Source organism: Artemia sp. Qi Xiang Cuo, chromosome 14, assembly GCF_049724085.1.
Source record: "Artemia sp. Qi Xiang Cuo chromosome 14, ASM4972408v1, whole genome shotgun sequence".
Classification (NCBI taxonomy): Eukaryota; Metazoa; Arthropoda; class Branchiopoda; order Anostraca; family Artemiidae; genus Artemia; species Artemia sp. Qi Xiang Cuo.
Window position 1 is genome coordinate 56,685,459 of NC_142807.1, and position 19,190 is coordinate 56,704,648.

Genomic DNA, 19,190 nt, shown 5'->3' on the forward strand with positions numbered 1-19,190 from the left:
ATGAGCGTATTGTTTATAGGCGTATTGGTATCGTTGGTATCTAGACAGATTTTTAATAGCTCATATAAAAGATATTTTTTCATATCTACGTCCAGTGGAGTATTTTCGTCAAAATCCTGGAGGGGGACACAGTTGGAGCCAATTTTCCAAAATCAAGTGAAAATGATAGTGAAAACTGAAAAATGAGGTATATATTAGAGGTAAAGATATACTAAAGAAAACTGACCTGTTTCTCTGGATACTTATGCAGGCTTATCTTAGTTTGACAAGATTTTTTGCAGAAACTAAATTTCTGCCAGGGGGAAAAATGAGTTCGGGGGGGGGGAGGACTTGGGTCTGGAGAAGGCAGTTGGCCTCTCATGTCCCATAACAAATTACACCCCTTTCTTCATCCTTCCTATAAATTCCACCATCAGCAAGTTCCAAATGGCACTTTTGGTGCCATGTCTCAAGGTGAAAAATTGGGGCTAGTGGGCTACCAGGAATTTTAAAAGGGGCGTGTAATGGCTCATTTGAAAGCTATTTTTCATATCTACGCGATGTTTATCAATTCTACCATCAGTAAGTGTAGAAGTACACAGCACTAAAAGCTACACTGTTATGTCAGTCCTTAAGTGGAAAAGGTTGGAAGTTATATAAAGCGATATCATCATTGCAATAATTATGACCGTCAGCAAGTTCCAAATGGTACTAAAACGGCACTTTTGGTGCCATGTCTCAAATGGAAAAGCTGGGGCTAGTGGGCTACCAGGATTTTTTAGAGGGACGTTTAATGGTTCATTTGAAAGCTATTTTTCATATCTATGTGATGTTTGTCAATTTTACCATACGCAAGTGTGATATAGCACTAAAACAACGCTTTTGATGTCATTTCTTAAGTAGAAAAGCTTGGAAGTATAAAACGACATTATCATTGCAATAGTTCTTATTCAAAACCCTCAACAGGAGGTTTTCAAGAACACCTTCCGTATATTCTTCCTCCAAGCCCCCTTAATAAGCTAGGCAAATAATGTAAAAGCACTAATATATTAAATTAGATTATTAGAGGTTTGGTTCTGTTGGCAAAGCCTTCGACTTCGAATAAGAGTGGCTTGCCTTCGACTCCTGCTTTTTTTTTTTTTTTCAATCATGGTTTTCTCCTTTCTAAACGATCATTTTCAGATAATTTCACTGTTTTTATAAATGTGCGCCCATTTTTTCACGCATGTCCCAGGAAAGTATTTGGTCAAGCATTTTGATTTAAAAGGGAATAGAGTTCATCCAGTCCATGGTTTGCAACGACATTCTGAGTAGATAACTTAATCCGTACCCCAACGAATGGCGTAATTTTCACAAAATCCTGTGGGGCTGGGGTCAACGTGGGAGACAATTTTCCCAAATCAAGTGAAAATGACAGAAAACTGAAAATGAACCGTATAGTAATAAAAAGCGTAAAGATGTACAAAAGAAAAATGACCTGTTTCAGTGGATGCTTGAATTATGCAGCCTTATTTTAGTTTTGACAAGATTTTTGGAATAACTAAATTTAAGATGGGAGGGAGAGGTAAACTGGGGTCTGGGGGAAAAAACTGAGGTCTGGGAGTGGAAGTTGCCCCCTCTGCCCCATGGCAAATTAAGCTCCTGACCCCAACCCCCTACCACTTAGTGGTTGGAGAAGTGTAGGTATGTGGTTCTGGAACCACTCAAAGTTGTTAATATTCCCACTGTAATATTCTCTCCATACGTAAGATTGCGCAGCCAAAGAACAAGAAAGACAAATATAAATAGTTCCCCAGGAGAATTCAGTTTCCGATAATTTTTGAAATAAAAACAAACTTAGTGTATAATACCATATATCGTACCTACACAAGAAGTGATCTTTTTATGAAATTTACATTCATTTCAAGTAATGAGTGGCTGTTTATTTAGGACAAGTCAAATAAATCCTAAGCCTAAAGGTACATTTCTATAGAGCTAACAAAACTTTTCGCAAGTATGTCGATACATAAACCTGTCCGCTCAGATCCTTTTGTGTCGTAGCTACTCGCCTGGAGCTACTTTCTTAAGCGCTACTAAATTTAATTTTTTTTAAAACAAAGAATTAAAGATCTATTTCTTCTTTTTAATTTCTTTTTTTTTACAAAAAGAAAAGACGCTATGTTTTGATGTTTTTTTTTCACTGTAACCTTATTTTTTCCTTCAATTCTTGTACGGCTTCTTAGTTGTGCTCCTTAACAAGGATTGAGATATCTTATCTCCCCTAGATTGAAGGTGATTAGAAATTATATAATAAAAAGTTTTCAACTGAGAATAAGGACCAACATTAAAACTTAAGACGAACAGAAATTATTCCGTATAAATAAAAGAGGTCATAGCTGTGCTGTTTATAAATTAAATTTTAATAAAAAAAAGAGCATAGCTTAATTAAAAAAATAAAGTTTTTTCCGAGAGAAGTAAAGAGCGAAGTTAAAACTTAAAACGAACAAAAATTATTAGTTCACAGCCCATCTAAAATATATTAATGAAACTAATGCAAATAGATGAACTGGTGATATTTCCCTATTTTTGTAAGATTACAGGAAACTAGCGCTTTACTGAAAACACAAAATAAAATAGGAGTTTTAGTGCGGTAAAAGTAAAGCTTTTAAGGGTATAGAAGTATAGAAGTTAAACATTATAAGATTGTTCCTTTATTTATTTTTTCGTTTAACTTGGCATCACTTCTGCACAATGAGCTCAGTTCAATAATTGACTGTCGTTTTGGATCTGAAAAGGATATTTCATGATTATTTTGTAGACACGTCCGAAGTGTCACTGCACCTTCGCTTTAGAATTTGTATCGTAACTTAAAATTCTCCGCTTTATAGAGAGAAATGACTGAGTTTCCAGAATTCATATTACTGTTGATATGTTCTTCATTTCGAGTAATACTAGGTGAGACCAAGATGTTACCAGATAAATCTTTATGGTAATCTTTATAATCTTTGAGTTCTTTATGGTAATCAAATAGACCTATCTGTATCGGTGAGGCATCTTTACCGCGAGTATAAAATTCTACCGTTGGCAGGAATATGTGTATTCTATAATGCTCTGTTTATGTTTAAATATTTAGCTTCGGAGTTACCATCATGTTTTTCAAGAATGTTTAGTCTTGCGTCTACTACTCACGATCATTTGACACGATCTTTTCAGTTGGTGCGAAGACCAGCTATGGTCACGTCTAGGTCTAGGTTTTCAATTCGCCATGTTGTTCCGTTAGTTTGGGAGAGTTTGCCTGAGGATTTGAGGAATGTTGGGGGTTTGCAGGATTTTCGTAAGTCGCTAAAGAACCATTGTTTTGATGTGTATATTTTGAATGGATTATTCCACGCCACTTAAGTTTTGTTTTTGTTGAGGGTTTAGTTGCAGCTGAGTATGATTATAATTATTATAATTTTGTTGGGTGTTGTTTGGAGGTTCGTTGGTTTTCGGGCCCGGTAAGTTGAGCTCTAATTATGTCTGTTTTTTTTTTTTTTGTGTTGTGTTTTTTGGTTGGGTTGATGTTGATTTTTTGATTTATTAGTTGGGTTTTCTCCCGCACAAGCATTGCTTCAGGGAATCGATGATGCATATATATATATTTTTTTTTTAAATAAACCCATTGTTACTTATAATCAATCCATTATTTTATATGCTGTGTAATGACTTTAAATTAGTTATTTTTCTGACTAAGTTTTTAAGATAATTTTAATTGTATACTGGAAGTTATTGATATCACAGCTCCTGTAGGACTATGAAAAGCGTTATAGATTAGTTTGCCTTTTGTAAGGCTACGTATTTACTTTCGACTCCTAAATCAATATTCTTGTTTTTTATACTTGACTTTTGTGTTTCCAGTAAAGCGCTAGTTTTCTGTAGTGTTACAAACACAGAGAAATATCACCAGTTGATTTATTTGCATTAGTTTTATATATATTTTAAATAGGCTGTGAAGCAATAATTTTTGTCCGTTTTAAGTTCAACTTCGCTCTTCACTTCTCTCAGAAAAACTTTGTTGAAACTGCCAAGAAATCAGTGTCACAGCTGAGCAGTACAAATTATCCAATTACTCTATCACCATCGGACAAATTGGCAATTAAAAAGAAAGAAATATGTTGGGTTTGTAAGGGAAAATTTGTTGAGGGTAATTGGAAAGCGCCTGTCCACGACCATGATCATTTAAGTAATCCCATTTTATCGGGGGAAGTAATGTTCGTGGACTGGCTCATACATTTTGTAATTTAAATGTTAAGCAACAATATTTTCTACCGGTCTTCAAGCACAGTTGCAACTATGGTTTGAAATTCATATTACCAACGTTAGCACTATTTCAGATAGGTGAAGTTTTAGATGGCGCTTGGGTAGATGGTTCTTTTTCTCATAACATCATACTCAAATCATCTGAAAAGTTGATGCTCTTAGAAATCAAATGAAAGACAATTATTAGTGATAATACGTACTTGAACAAAATCTGTTTTTTAGATTTTTTTAGTTTTTTCCTAAATCTTTTAGTCAGTTGATTCAAGTACGAAAAAGTGATGATTTTAATAGTTTTCCCCTCCTTAAACAGCGCTTTCCTGATGATAAAAAGTATGATTTATTAACGAGTAAAGAAATATACCTGCATGAGTGCTACAACTCTGTCTAAAGTATTTTGTTTTCCCGTGGATAAATAGACCGTTGCCTAGGGATTCACTGATTCACTTTAATATTTCATTAGCAGAGGATGGGGGTATGCACTGGACACCTTCAAAACAAAAACTTATTGCCGATCTTCATCCTAAACAGAACATTGTTCTACGTAAAGTTCTTTTGCGGTGGATGCTAGCCAACGGTTTCAAGGTCACAAGGGTTCATAGAGCCCTCCAGTTCGATCATAAGCCATATATGAAGACATGTATTAACACTTATGTTAGTAAAAGCTATTAGGAAAAATAAAAGTTGAAAAAGAGATCTTTAAGCTCATTTTACAATGTGTGTAAGCTCCAATGGCTGAGGGAGGGACAAAACCAAGTTTATTATGGGGATACCGATTCACTCTTGTTAAAAGTTAAACCAGAAAATTTATTAGATGATTTGGAAAATAGTAAGCACATTAGCTCTCAAATAGACAATACCAAAATGAGCAGGTTTATTTATCCTGAGCTAGTGAAGTGCCAGGCCCCAAATAAGTTATTATTTTTAATATCCGAGACGGGGAGTGACTTGATTTTCCCCTGTGTGCTTACGGGTCTGAAGGTGTACTGTGTGCAAACCCACAGTAAGGAAATAAAGAAGTCTGAACGGGGGTAACTACACACTATGTAAAGGAAAACTTCGACATGAGTGTTTATAGAAACTGTGTAGAAAATAATTTAGTTCCAAGAGCAAAGGTCATGGCAATTCGTTCTATAAGATTAAAAGAACTATACAATTGAAATAAAAAAATGCCATGACAGCCATATCGGACAAAGTCTTTGCGTGCGCGGACGGTATGAAGGTACTACCACATGACTATTCCTTAACTTCAGATCGAGATGTATTTGTAGAATATAGACAGCGTTTTGGACTCGAAAAATTCAATAGTTGGCTGGCGGAGGGTCCCTTTTTCTATCCCAACAGTCTCCAGCCTGAGCAGATTGTTTTTTTATATGTAGTTTTCTTACGCAAAGCGGAATCATTATATTTTAAAAAGTGTTTAATGTTATACTATTTTTTGTTTCTTGTCCCGCGCCCAGCCACGCAGCTGGTACTCGCCCGCTACACCGGGTGCCGCGCCTTCTGTCGGCCGCTCCTCCGCCTTCTGGGGAGGTGCATGCCCAAGTGATTTTTGTAATATTCAAGTGTTTTTATATGCCTATGTAAATATGTTTAAGTGTTATTGGAAACTGGTTGTTTTAAAAATATTTGTAGTATATTTATTTATATTAAAGAAAACATGTATTTTATTTTTGTCTTTTTGAACATAGGTATTTATTCAGCAGATTGAGGCTAGGCTCGGTTACTTGTGTTTTGACTGCGAGAAGAGTAACATGTACTAATTCAAAACTCTATTCAGATCACTTCCTTGCGGACCATTAATGTCTGGCAAAACAACACATTTAACGAAAATACTTCAAAACTGTGATAAAATTTTGTTAGAAAATCCGAAAAAATTTCTACTATTGCTACAGTGTGTGGCAAGAGTCCTATAATAAAATAAAGACTAATGCACCAGATATAAAATTCATACGGGGACTAATGTGTTTAATGCTATTGAAAAAAAACTCGTAGTTGATTATTGATGATTTAGCTGAATCCATCGAAGAATGGTCTCAGGAGATGTTACAGTTGTTCACGGCTAAATGTAAAAAAAAAGGTACTTGTGCATTTAATTTGGTTAATGCTAATGGAAAAGAATAAAATAGGATGAATATATAATAGTTTAGAAAAAATTTTCGGCTATATATTTGCACATTGGGGGAATGGGAGGGGAGGGGGGGGGGGTTAAGCATAGCAAATATTAAATACGGAATCTAATCTAGGTACCCCCCCCCCCTAAACCCAAAAAAACAATCGTTTAAATTTTGTAAACTCAATGAGAAATCACGCTTTGCCATCAATCTATCTCGCAAATACCCGTTTGTCTGGTTACCTTGTACAGTCTATAGTGCTGGTTTAGTTATAATGCACAAGTATCAACAATAATCAACAATAAAATTCTCTAAAGAGTATAAGGTAGTTTTTTAAAGAGAACTGATGCATGTATTGATGCAATTGGGATGAAGATTTTGAGCATCTTTTATGATTCTAATTAATAAAATAGGTAGTAATATTTATTTCTATAATAACCTGTATGGCACGTGACTTATAGAACATCTTGTATTTCCTTCTTTCTAAAACTACGCAAACAATTGTATGCTGATAATTTTCTGTGAGTAATTTCAAAGTTGGTACATCATAGATTGTTTTGATATGAATATTACCCGTTCATTACAATGCTTGGTTGACGGTAAATTTTATCTCTTTATATAAATAATATTTTATATTATATATAGTTGGTCTTAATATAAAACTGTCAAGGAAAGTCCCATACTCCCTTGTGTTTTTTTTCTCTAGCTTTTTAATACAGCCACCTTTTGAGTTCCTTAATTCTTCTATTTGCATCTAAAACTTAGGGTCTCTTTTGTTTCTTTTCATTATTTTTTCTTCATCTTGGGCAGTTTTGGTCAAACATTAATACCAAACGCATTAACCTATATTCTTTAATTTTTTCATTAAAAGATAATCTAATCAATGAACATCCAGTAATTTTTTCAGCAATAAATCAAAAACAATTAATTAAATAGCAACTAGCCTGTTCCTTTTTTCTTCTTCTTCTTGGCCAGTTAATTAAAGCAAAATTAGGACGACTTAAAATTGTCAAGGCTTCTTATGTTAATTGAGGCATTTTAATAATAAACAAAAATGATATCAAACGCAACAGCCCATATGGTCTAATTTTAACACCTGTAGACTATTCCTTATTCCATAAATTTTTCAACCTATATTCCTCAATTTTTCTCACAAAGAGATAATTTAATCAATAAACATCTAGTCATTAATTAAATAAAAACTAGTCTGTTTCTTTTTCTTCTTCTTCTAAGGCAGTTAATAAAAGCTAATTTAGAACGACTGAAAATTTCTAAGGCTTTTTATGCTAATGGAACAATTGTGGTAATAAAAAAAAACATAATAATAATGTCAAACGTAGCACCTTAATGTCATAATTTTCCCATAAAAATACAATGTAATACCAAGTGTCTTTTTTTAAGGCAAGTTGTAAAAATATGAACAAAATAAAAATGATGGAATTGTCCAAGGCTTTAGACATCAAATTGGTCAATATAGGGTCAGTTTCAAAGGATAAAAAACAATAAAAATGTTTGTCTTTGATTCAGCATCTATTTTTCTTTTGTTAGCCACTCAACATGATTCTTGATGACGGTGGTGACCTTACCAATTATGTTCATGAGAAGTACCCTCAATTGCTACCTAACATCAGAGGCCTCACAGAAGAGACAACAACAGGAGTCAAGAATCTCTACAAAATGGTTACGAATAACAAACTGAAAATCCCTGCATTTAATGTCAACGATTCAGTTACAAAGGTAATTTCCAGTAATACAAGTTTAAATTGATTAGCAAGTCGTTCTAAAACGGGATGGGAGGATGGAGGAGAAGCGTGCGTTGCTGTGTTGGCCTCAGGTGGCTTGATGCTGCAGTAAGTTGTTAGTAGTAGTGGTTTTATTAGTCTCAAGTCTATCCATTCACCGGCCTTCATTGCCCTCCCCCCAACCACAAATGGAGCCTAATTTTTGGGATTTGGAGCCAATGGGACTTGAAGACCTTAGCATTGATTCAGGGATAGTGCCCCCCATCCTCCCCCTCTTAATATAATGATCCATTCACTAAACCAGAATGTCATTATTGCTTAGACTTTTTTCTAGAGAATAATCTAAAATTGTCTAAAAAGAGAGTGTCCATATTTTTACATATCTTCAAAGAATTTTTCAATCTAAACCAACAGAAGAAAAGAGTAAATCTCAAAAATGTAATTTTGCAGACAAAAACTTGCACAACAACATAAATACAAGTGCATTAATTCATCTCCTTCTCTAGACCTTTCTCGTATTGTACCTCCCACTGTCCAACCGAAAAGACTAACAATAATTGGACCGCTGGGTCCAATTATTTTAAGGTTAACGTGCCAAGATCAGAGTACTTGAAGAACAGCTTCATTGCGCATTACATCTCGGTTTGGAACCATCTTCCTGGGGAAATTATTCATGAAATTTCTTTTTTGTCGACTCCTTACAAAGAAGATCCAACAGTCTTATAAAACCTCGTGATGGAGTGATGTAAAGGACTAGCAGGAAATCTTTGAATATACCGAGCGCCGCCACTTTAGGAATAAGAAAAGAAAGCGTAAACCTTGTAAAATGTGATTTTAACTTTAAATGAAGATAGTTAGGCTCACAGTGGGCTAAAATTCTAGAAATTTTTTGGTTCTTTTTACCATTGTAAAGTTTGAGTCTGTATAGCAGTTTGAGTAGACTGTTTTGAAGTTTAAGCAATTTCTTTGGCAGTTTCTGTTTTTCACCTAGTTGATTGCTTTGTTTTTCATTTTATCTTCTATGAGGTATATTTTCCATACATTTTATCGACATAGTCCTAGTTTCTTAAATGTTTATAATTGAATTTTTCAGAAATGAGTAAAATGTAATAGAATAATGTACTTTTACCAAGTTGTTTTTTTTTTTTTGTTTTTTTTTTTGACCAATACCTAAATCCTAATACCAATCCTAAAAAGGTGTTTGAAGTTTACTCTGGGGGAGTTTAACTTTAAACACTAAAAAATTTGACGGATAACTCTCAACAAGAGTTGGAGGAATTTAAACGTATGGCATCAAATTCATACAGTACTACTTCTAAAATAAAAAGACGAAGAAAAGTCAAATTAGTGAAGTATCAGATGACCAAAGTCATCATCAAATAAAAATTTTGTGCCGTAAGCGGGTTGAGGGGCTGGAAGATCTCCTTCTATCTGGTCGGGACGGATGGATGCTGAGTCTTTCACCCTCAAAAAATAGAATTATCTATCTTTTTTTTCGCAGGCACATCACGTTCAGCAAGCCGCCAGAAGACGAATCATCTACCTTCAACAGTACAAAATACTGGTAAATATGATCTATGACGAACTTTGCGATGAACCTACGTCCATCCACGGTTTTTGGTGGGTAATTTGAACCCGTTTTGGCTGCTGCCCCGCTTAACAGAGAAGAGCTAGTCAACTCATCAAATTCCGTTTTAGACTCACTCCGGCATCCGGATGCGTTAGTCGTGTCAAACTCACAACTTGTGTCTTCTGCATCCCCGATGCTTTTTCCGGGTGCGATGCTAAGACTTTTGTGCCTGATCTTCCTCACAAATTTGTCAAATCTGCGGGCTTGCAGGATATCCAATAAAACTTCTGATGTTGCCCACAACCTATCGTGGAGTTGATTGGGTGGAAAGTGGATGGTTCTGAATAACTGGGCCGTGATAAGCACTTGGATTTGATGCTAGATTCTCCAGAAGTGGCTTCAGAAGCCTTGGGAATTTTCTTTCTTGTGTCTTTTCTTGCTGCAGTTTCTTTTGGGTTATCCATTTTGTAATTATCGAGCGTTTTCCTCCATGTTCTTTTAATTGCAGCAAAAAAGCAACATCAAGAGGTTGCAGTATATCTGCTGTGTTTGGTGGAAAGCATACAAAGTGAATGTTGTTTTTTCTACAGACTTTCAACACTCAAGCAGAAATGTGGGAATAGAGGTTGTCGCCCAACAAAAATTTCACCCCTGCTTTTTTTTTCTGGTGGGGGAGTGCCAGTGACATAAACCACTTTTCGAAAACTTCGCTCTCGAACCATCCTGACTTAGATGTAGCATACCTAGCTCCTTTAAGGCCTTCTGTATTTCAACACATAATTAGGAATATTGCTCCCTTTGTTTCGTTCATTATTCTCGAAGGGTATTTGGATCTTCTTTTCACAATACATTTCTGATTCCCGGGGTCGTCTGTTAAGTCAGTCTCATCGCAATTGTAAATATTCGACAAAGGCAAATCCTGGATAGTCACCTCTACATTTTCGTCGTACTCATTCAACATTTCGGATGAAACAGAAGCTCTTTTTTGGGGGGTAGTTCACTGCGGTTCTCAGTCGAAGCTTTGAATAATGTCGATCTAGGAAGGAATTGGTAAATTCTTGCCCAGATATATTGTTCTTAAAGCAATCTACTGTTTTTTTAATTGATGCTAGATAATTTTTGACGATGAGTTTCAGCTCGAAGCGATCAATAGGAAACCCCCCTCGGCACATGTAAGCAAATGAATGATGGCTTCTTCATTGAGCTCTGTCAATACGGTGGCCGATGTTTACCCGCCTGGTGATTCGATTATCCCCCCGCGGAAAATACCCCCCTCCCCGGCAAATAAGGCTTTTCAAATTTTATTTTATTTTTATTTTTTTAATTTTCGTAGGGGGAAGGAATTTTGGTACTTGTGTATTATGCGCCACTCACTCAAGTTTACGGTGTGTAAAATTCGAGAACATACCGGTTTTTTTGTTAGTTTCTTCGTTACTTTATAAATAAATTTGGGCTATAGATTTGCACATTAAGGGGGGGGGGGTAAAGTAGAGCGTGTCTGCATGCAATATGTGTTTGGTACAATTATTCTGCGTAGTAGATAGATAGATAAATAAGTGTATTTTAAAGCCAAATATATGGCTATGAACATAGTAAAATAACATAAATGAAAGACACAAATAACAAACTTTGATCGGCGATCATCATAAAACACTTAAATGAAACACTACATAAACTAATTATAGTACTTAATACTTGGAAAAACGGTCATTGGAAAAAAAAACTTAACGCTTGGAAAAAAACACTTAAAAAAAAACATTACATTTACTTTACACTGGATTTTTTTTTCAAATTTCCAGATACCTCGCTATTCTTCCGTAATTTTTTAGTGGCCATATGCCTCGAAAGAATTGTTATCTGACTTCAAACTGAACTGTCCAAATACTTTACCCCCCCCCCCCTTATGTGCAAATATATAGCCCAAATTATATATTCTGTCACTTGCCTCTCGCGCTAAGCTGAAAAATAAATTACCCTAACGAAGAAACCGGTTTGTTCTCGAGTTTTGCACAGCGTAAGCTTGAGTGAGTGGCGCATAATACACAAGTACCAAAATTCCTTCCCCCTATGGAAATTAAAAAAATAAAACTAAAATAAAATTCTCAAATTTGGGACGCCTTATTTTCCACGGGGGAGGGGGTAGATGCCTAGAACCATCAATATTGTTGGTTTTTTCACTTTTTATTGTGCTTTTTGTTCATTCGGTGAGAAAGAGTACCTTAAGAAACCCGTATTTCTCTGAAGCCTTTCTTATTGTTCGATACTCTTTCTTTATGTCCTCCAGAGCCTTTTCCATCACTTCTTCGTCATAACTGGCATACTTTCTTGCATTTACTGGCTCCATATACTTTTCTGAGCATCTTCAAAAATTGTTCATTTAGACTTGATTTTTTTTAAAAAAAGTAAAAAATACATAATAAATGAAACAAAAACTTTTCAATTGAATGATTTCTCTCCAAAGCTTTTACAACCATCCCTACTATACAAAGCGACCAGAAAAAGAAACAAATAAAAATAAAACACTGAAGGCTTATGGCCTTTACTGCACGCAACGGTAGAGCGTTGCCTCTGATAGGCTTTGTCCCGAGGATTAAATTATTTTCAATGATTTTTGTTGCAAATAGTAAGGAAATGGGCTTATTTAATCTTGTTGCTTATCGTAGTGTGAAGTGGGCTAGTATATAGATTGTGTCTAGAAATACAAGCATTCACTGCGTGATTGTTCAAAATTGAGGGACGCAATGCCGTTTTTTTGGAAATCCCAGCAATAAGAGGACATTAAAGCTGTTGCTTGTCATAATGCGGAGTTATTTTCTTATCTAGAAATAGAAACATCTACAGCAGGATTTTTTAAACTCGAGGCGTGTAATGTCACTTTTGTTGTCCTAGTAGTAAGAGGTGAATTTAATCTTGCTTATCATAATATTCCGGAACTTCCGTATCTAGAGCAAATCTAGAAATAGCAGTGTTCACTGCATGCATTTTTGAATCTAGAATGCAACTAGAAATAAAAGCATTCTCAAAACGATTTTTCGTTTTGTTTTTATCTAATTCTGGGACCGTGACTGGATTCTCATGCCTTGCGTGTGTATATCCAATCAGTTCCGCAAGTATGATTGAGCGATTCATAAGGTTTTGGCAATTTGAGTTAAGCTTCTTTAGGCTAAAGCAACTGGAAAAAAGGTTAAGATTAATATATTTGGCGTCATTTGTTTGTTTCAATCAATTCTTTGTCTGAAGAGTTTGTGCTCATTTATCCCTGGGAAAAATTTTACCAGAAAACAAAACATTGTTGTTGAATTTGAACTAAAAACTGCCAATTCTGAAGTTGACTGTAAAACTTGTAAATCTTTTCATATGTTTAAGATTATAAAAGAAATTGTACAACATAATTTTTGCTGCTATGCTATTGGACCCATGTTATTGGGTCTTCGTGTTTAGAAAACTATGTCCACCCGATAATTCAATTTTTAAATTCAATCTCAATTTGGGGGTAGGGGTGACAGTCTAGACGGGGTATCCCTTTAAGTAGTAGGCATAATTATCAGTCTACTTCTAATAATTTCAGTTACTGTGCAACCACTGGCTGATTTGTCTTCTATCAGACCATAAGGCAGCCTATTTTATGGAATATGCTGCCGAGGTCAAATGGATTGTAGCAAGGAACGGCTGCCAAAATCATGCCGGGGGGAAGGGGGTTAATCCCACTGGGAATATGAAGCACTGGCCTAATTTGATCCAAGAGAAGTAAATCACTTTTGAATTGGTAAACTAGTTGACAAACAAGACATTTCTTTGTAATAGTTAAAATTTATTCTTTTTGTTCTGCGGATTTTTACAAATGTGAGTGACAACTGCACAAAAGTAAGCGAACCCATCTCCCCTTACTGAATCTATGGATACGTTCTTGAAGTAACTTATCTCAAACAAAGTAAATGGTCTAGGAAAGATTCCTCGGGGTAATTAAAGGTGGGAGAAAAGTTCTTTTGCTAGTATCGACTCTGAATATCAGGATCCCCTTTATGCGGATGGCTGTCCAAGTTGGTCTGAAGATTGTAGGTGGAGTTTTTAGGATGGGGAAACAGTTGTGAAGATCTTGGTACTGCCAAGGAAGGCTCTTGTTAAATAGTAATCTCAATTTATATGCTTTTGCAACTCCCAACCCAAAAAGTTTTTTTTTTCTACCATAGATATATTAAATCTACATTTATAGCTAATGCCTCTTTTTTCTCATTAGAGGATCCAGGAATTCAATATTGTTTTTGCAGACAGGGAAGGTCTGTCGGCCTGCTTAATTTTCGGTTTGGGTATTTGAAAAAATAAATGTTCAAAAATTTAAATCAGTTGGCTAATTTGTATTAATGTGGTTGACAACTGTATAAAAGTAAGCAATCCTGTCTTTCCCTACTGAATTTTGCATACATGTTCCTGAACTAATAAAAAGAAAAAAAAAGTCTTTGCACGCAGACCAATGGTCTGTGTTGTGCAGGTACCGATCTCCTGATTCGATGCCTTCGGTCGGGAGTGCAATGTGTGGTTGGGGGCAAGTCATCCGACGCTAAACTAATTTGATCCAAGAGAAGTAAATCACTTTTTGAATTGGTAAACTAGTTGACAAACAAGACATTTCTTTGTAATAGTTAAAATTTATTCTTTTTGTTCTGCAGATTTTTAAGAATGTGAGTGACAACTGTACAAAAGTAAGCGAACTCATCTCCTCTTACTGAATCTATGGATATGTTCTTGAAGTAACTTATCTCAAACAAAGTAAATGGTAGACTTTTTGATACTTTTTGAATTTTACAGACCAAATTGGACAACTTATATGGTTGCAGAGAATCCTTAACAGATGGCATCAAAAGAGCAACAGACGTCATGCTTGCCGGAAACACTTGCGTTGTTGCTGGATATGGTGATGTTGGTAAAGGCAGTGCTCAGTCATTAAAAGCTTTTGGTGCACGTGTTCTTATCACAGAAATTGATCCCATCAATGCTCTTCAAGCCGCTATGGAAGGCTATGAGGTAGGTAGCTTTAAGGCTCTGAATCATTTATTTGACAGCTTTGTGTTAGAGGAAGTTCTGAATGCTTAGGACTGCATATCAACTTAAGCTCCATCCAGTCTTGTTTTTTTTTGTTTTTTTTTTCTGTTTATCAGGTAGATTTAGTAAGTCTTCTCCTCGGCGTTTTTATAAAGAGTTTAAAATCTCTTGTCGGCCGAAGGTCTATTATTCGTTATGATCTTTTTCCTCTCTCTCCCTCTCTCTTTATCAGTATTAGCCATTTACCCCCGCGGAAAATACGCCTCCAACACCCCCCTCCTTCCGAGGAAAATACCCTCCTCCTTCCCCCCGAGGAAAATTAGGCTTTCCGAATTTGAGAGTTTTATTTGAGTTTTGTTTTTTATTTTCCATAGCAGGAACGAATTTTGGTACTTTTGTATTATACGCCACTCACTCAAGTTTACCTTGTGTAAAACTCGAGAATAAACTGGTTTCTTTGTTCGTTTCTTTCAGCTTAGCGTGAACCAAGACAAAAACAAGTGACAGAATAGATGGGAAAGATATAATTTGGACTATATATTTTCACATAAGGGGGAGGGGTAAAGTATTTGGACAGTTTGAAATCAGAAAAAAATTCTTACTTCATTTTATGCAGAATAATTGTACCTAACACATTTTGCATGCAGAGACGCTTTACTTTATCCCGCCCCCCTAATGTGCAAAATATAAAGCCCAAATTTGTTTCTAAAGTAACAAAGAAATGTAGCGATGAAAAAATTTTAGTATTTGTAGCGATGAAGAAATAGGCTATACTCAATGGGGTACTAAATACTGACCGCGTCAAAGGCAATATTATGCCCAAAGGTCGTGAACTTACACCTTGTAATTTCCCGATAGCGCCGCTTATAGCGCTAAAGATTGTGTCAACTAGGCTAGCGCAGCCCTCAATTAATGGGAGAAAATAGAATATGTAGACATATAAACGTGGTCTTTTTTTTCTTGAGCTATCTGGAGATCCGATTCCCTGGGAACAATACCTTGGAGACTTTGCGAACTAATTACCTATTATTAGGCTAGATCCAGACATATAAAATGAAATAAACACAGAAAAAAAAGCAATAGATTTATTAAAACTTACATATTTAGATGAAGAGCAGTGGGTCACTTCAAATGACAATAACGGTGACCAAGATACAACATGAAAGAACTGCAAAGATCGTATGCCAAAAATTCTGTCTAAGCAGTCCTGATTCTACGTTACGAATAATCTCAAAAAGCACTTCTACCCCACTATCAAACATAGCTCCTTAGTCCTGCGCTGTTAGAACTGGCTCACCATTGGCACGAGCCGACTAAGGATGTGTACCCTTCGTCCAATAAATTGTTTTAATTATTTCTGATGATTCAAGCTTTCACACGGCTCTTATAGTTTAAACTTCCTTAGAAATATTGTACGTAGCATATTTTTTATTACTCACTCTCGTAGCGATATCTAAAGCTTGGATAGCGCCGTTCTTTTTCTGGGGGTGACTGCACTTTTTCTCTTTGCTGATTAAGGACTTTTCATTTTTGAAACTATATTTAACTTAATTAGAGGAAGTCGGAATTATCTTTGAAAAGAAGGAGCTTTGGTATTTTAAATACATCGCATTTTACTCATGGTACATATTACCCTTCCCATCAATTAATGACGCCCCGTCATTAGTAATTGCTTGCCTTTGGGCTTTTAAAATGTTCGCCATTTATTAACTATTTCTTCTACATAATTATTTTATATTTATGTTCTGGGTTAATAAGGAGAGCTAAAAATTTTCTCTGTTACTTTTCTTATTTTGTTCTACGTCTCTATCTAAAATTCATCTACCTGACTAAGATTATTCATGGTTCTAGGCTAGCTACTATACTAAAGATTTTTTTTATACATCTAACACTGATTACTTTAACATTTCCAACAAGGTTGGGGCTATTCTACCTTCATATAAGATTTTTTTTAATTCACTTTTTACAAGGCTTTTTTTTGCTGTCTATATGGCACACTACTTTCTATCTACGCTACATAAAATGAATAGTTCGACAACGCTACACATAACTCATATCTGGACATCTAACACTACATAAAAGAACGACTTAAAACACACAATATTTGGTTTACCATGTTCACTGGTAATTTTAAAACACTTTCACTGGAGATGTTTGCTATGCAACGTTAATGATAGGATATTGGGATTTTTGAGTTATCAAAGTTATTAAGAAGTAACATATGTAAATTCACATCTATTCCATCACCTTCGAGTCTTTAGTGTACTCAATCCTTCTGTTGTAAATTATTGTCCTTCACTCTTTTTGTCTTGGTAAAAATTTTGAAGCATTTACGTTATGGTTTCTTCATGGAACAGTTCGAGCCTGATTGTGTTCACACGACAAGTTTTCTCTAATTGTCAACTGGAAAATTGTTTTTTGTCAACACACAAACCAACAAACACAAACAAACACACACAAAAACACAAACACGCAATCAAACAAACACATAAAGACACACACAAAATAAACACACAAACTAACAAAAACACAAAAACAAACACAAGCAAACACACACACAAAAAAACACAAAAACAAAAACACAAAACACACAAAAAAACAAATCAAAAAAACAAACAATAAAAAAAACACACACAAAAACAAACAAACACACTCAAAAAAAAAAAACCAAAAACAAAATAACACAAACAAAAACACAAAAACACACACAAAAACAAACACAAACACGCAAACAAACACACACACACGCAGAAAAACACACACTCACACAAACATACAGAAAACAAACACACATACCCACACAAACACAAAAACACACACAAACACACAAACAAACACTCAAACAAACACACACAAACAAACACACACACAAACGCAAACACAAACAAACACGCACACACATACACACACAAACACAAACACGCACAGACAAACACAAATACGCAATCAAACAAACACACAAACACACAGACACACACAAAAACAAACATACACACAACCACACACATACACACTGGCACACACACACAAACGCAAACACAAACAAACACAAACACACACAAACACAAACACGCAATCAAACAAACACACAAACACACAGACACACACAAAAACAAAAACACACACAAACACACACAAAGACACACAAACAAACAAACACACACAAACGTACAAACAAACACAAGCAAAGACAAACAAACACAAAAACACAAACACACACAAACACAAACACAGAAACACACACAAACACAAAAAACAAACACTCAATCAAAGAAACACACACACACAAACAAACACTCACACAAATAAACACACAAAAACACACACACAAACAAACACACACAAAAAAAACACACAAAAAAAAAAACACATAAACACGCACAAACACAAACACACGCATACACAAACCGACACACCCACAAACATACACACACACACAGACACAAAAACACACAGAAAAAAACGCACACACACACACAAACACACACACACAATAACACAGACACACACAAAAACAAACAAACACACACAAACGTACAAAGAATCACAAGCAAACACACAACAGAGAAACACAACCAAACAAAAACACAGACAAAAAAACAAAAACACAAAAACAAAAAACCCAAAAAAAAGAAAAAAAACAAAAAAAAAACAAAACAAAAAAACACACACAAACAAAACCACAAACAAACCCACAAACAAAAAAACAAAAACAAAAAAACACACAAAAACAAAAACACACATACAAAAACACACACACACAAACATACACACACAAACACACACATACACAAACACACACACACACAAACAAGCACACACACAAACACACATACACACACACAAACACAAACATACACATACACAAACACACACACACAAACACACACAAACACACAAACACAAAAACAAAAACACACAAAAAAAAAAAAAAAAACAAACACACAAACAAAAACAAACACATACCAGCACAAACACAAACACTCACACAAATGCACACACAAACACACACACACACAGAAAAACAAACACAATAACACACACAAACAAACACGCTCAAACATACACAAAAATACAAACACACACAAACACACATAAACACACACACACACACACCTTCACACACAAACACGCGCACAAACAAACACACACACCCACAAACACTCACAAACCCACACAAACCCACACACACACAAACACATACACATACACAAACACACATACACCCACACAAACACAAACAAACACGCAAACACACACACAAATATAAACACCCACACAGACATACACACTAACACACACACAGACAAACAAAGACACACACACACAAACACACAATCAAACAAACACACACAAACACACACACACACACACACACACACACCCTATCACACACCAACACACGCACAAACAAACACACACACACAAACCCACACACACAAACACAGACACAAACTCACACACACACAC

General features: G+C 35.4%; 1 protein-coding gene across 1 annotated transcript; it reads left to right on the forward strand.

The window, feature by feature from the left end:
- The first annotated feature begins 5,428 nt into the window (after positions 1–5,428).
- LOC148944670 (adenosylhomocysteinase-like) lies at positions 5,429–14,771 on the forward strand. Its single transcript, XM_089099986.1, has 3 exons — positions 5,429–5,476; positions 7,917–8,105; positions 14,487–14,771. The coding sequence occupies exons 1-3, from the start codon at positions 5,429–5,431 to the stop codon at positions 14,769–14,771; spliced, it is 522 nt and encodes a 173-aa protein (XP_088956112.1).
- The last annotated feature ends 4,419 nt before the right edge of the window (positions 14,772–19,190 follow it).

What these genes read in the sequence shown, in the direction of transcription:
- LOC148944670 (XM_089099986.1), top strand. Translation starts at nt 5,429, where the DNA reads ATGACAGCCATATCGGACAAAGTCTTTGCGTGCGCGGACGGTATGAAG. An exon ending in CGTGCGCGGACGGTATGAAG is followed by an intron (nt 5,477 to 7,916) that starts GTACTACCACAT and finishes TTCTTTTGTTAG; the next exon opens with CCACTCAACATGATTCTTGA. An exon ending in TCAACGATTCAGTTACAAAG is followed by an intron (nt 8,106 to 14,486) that starts GTAATTTCCAGT and finishes TGAATTTTACAG; the next exon opens with ACCAAATTGGACAACTTATA.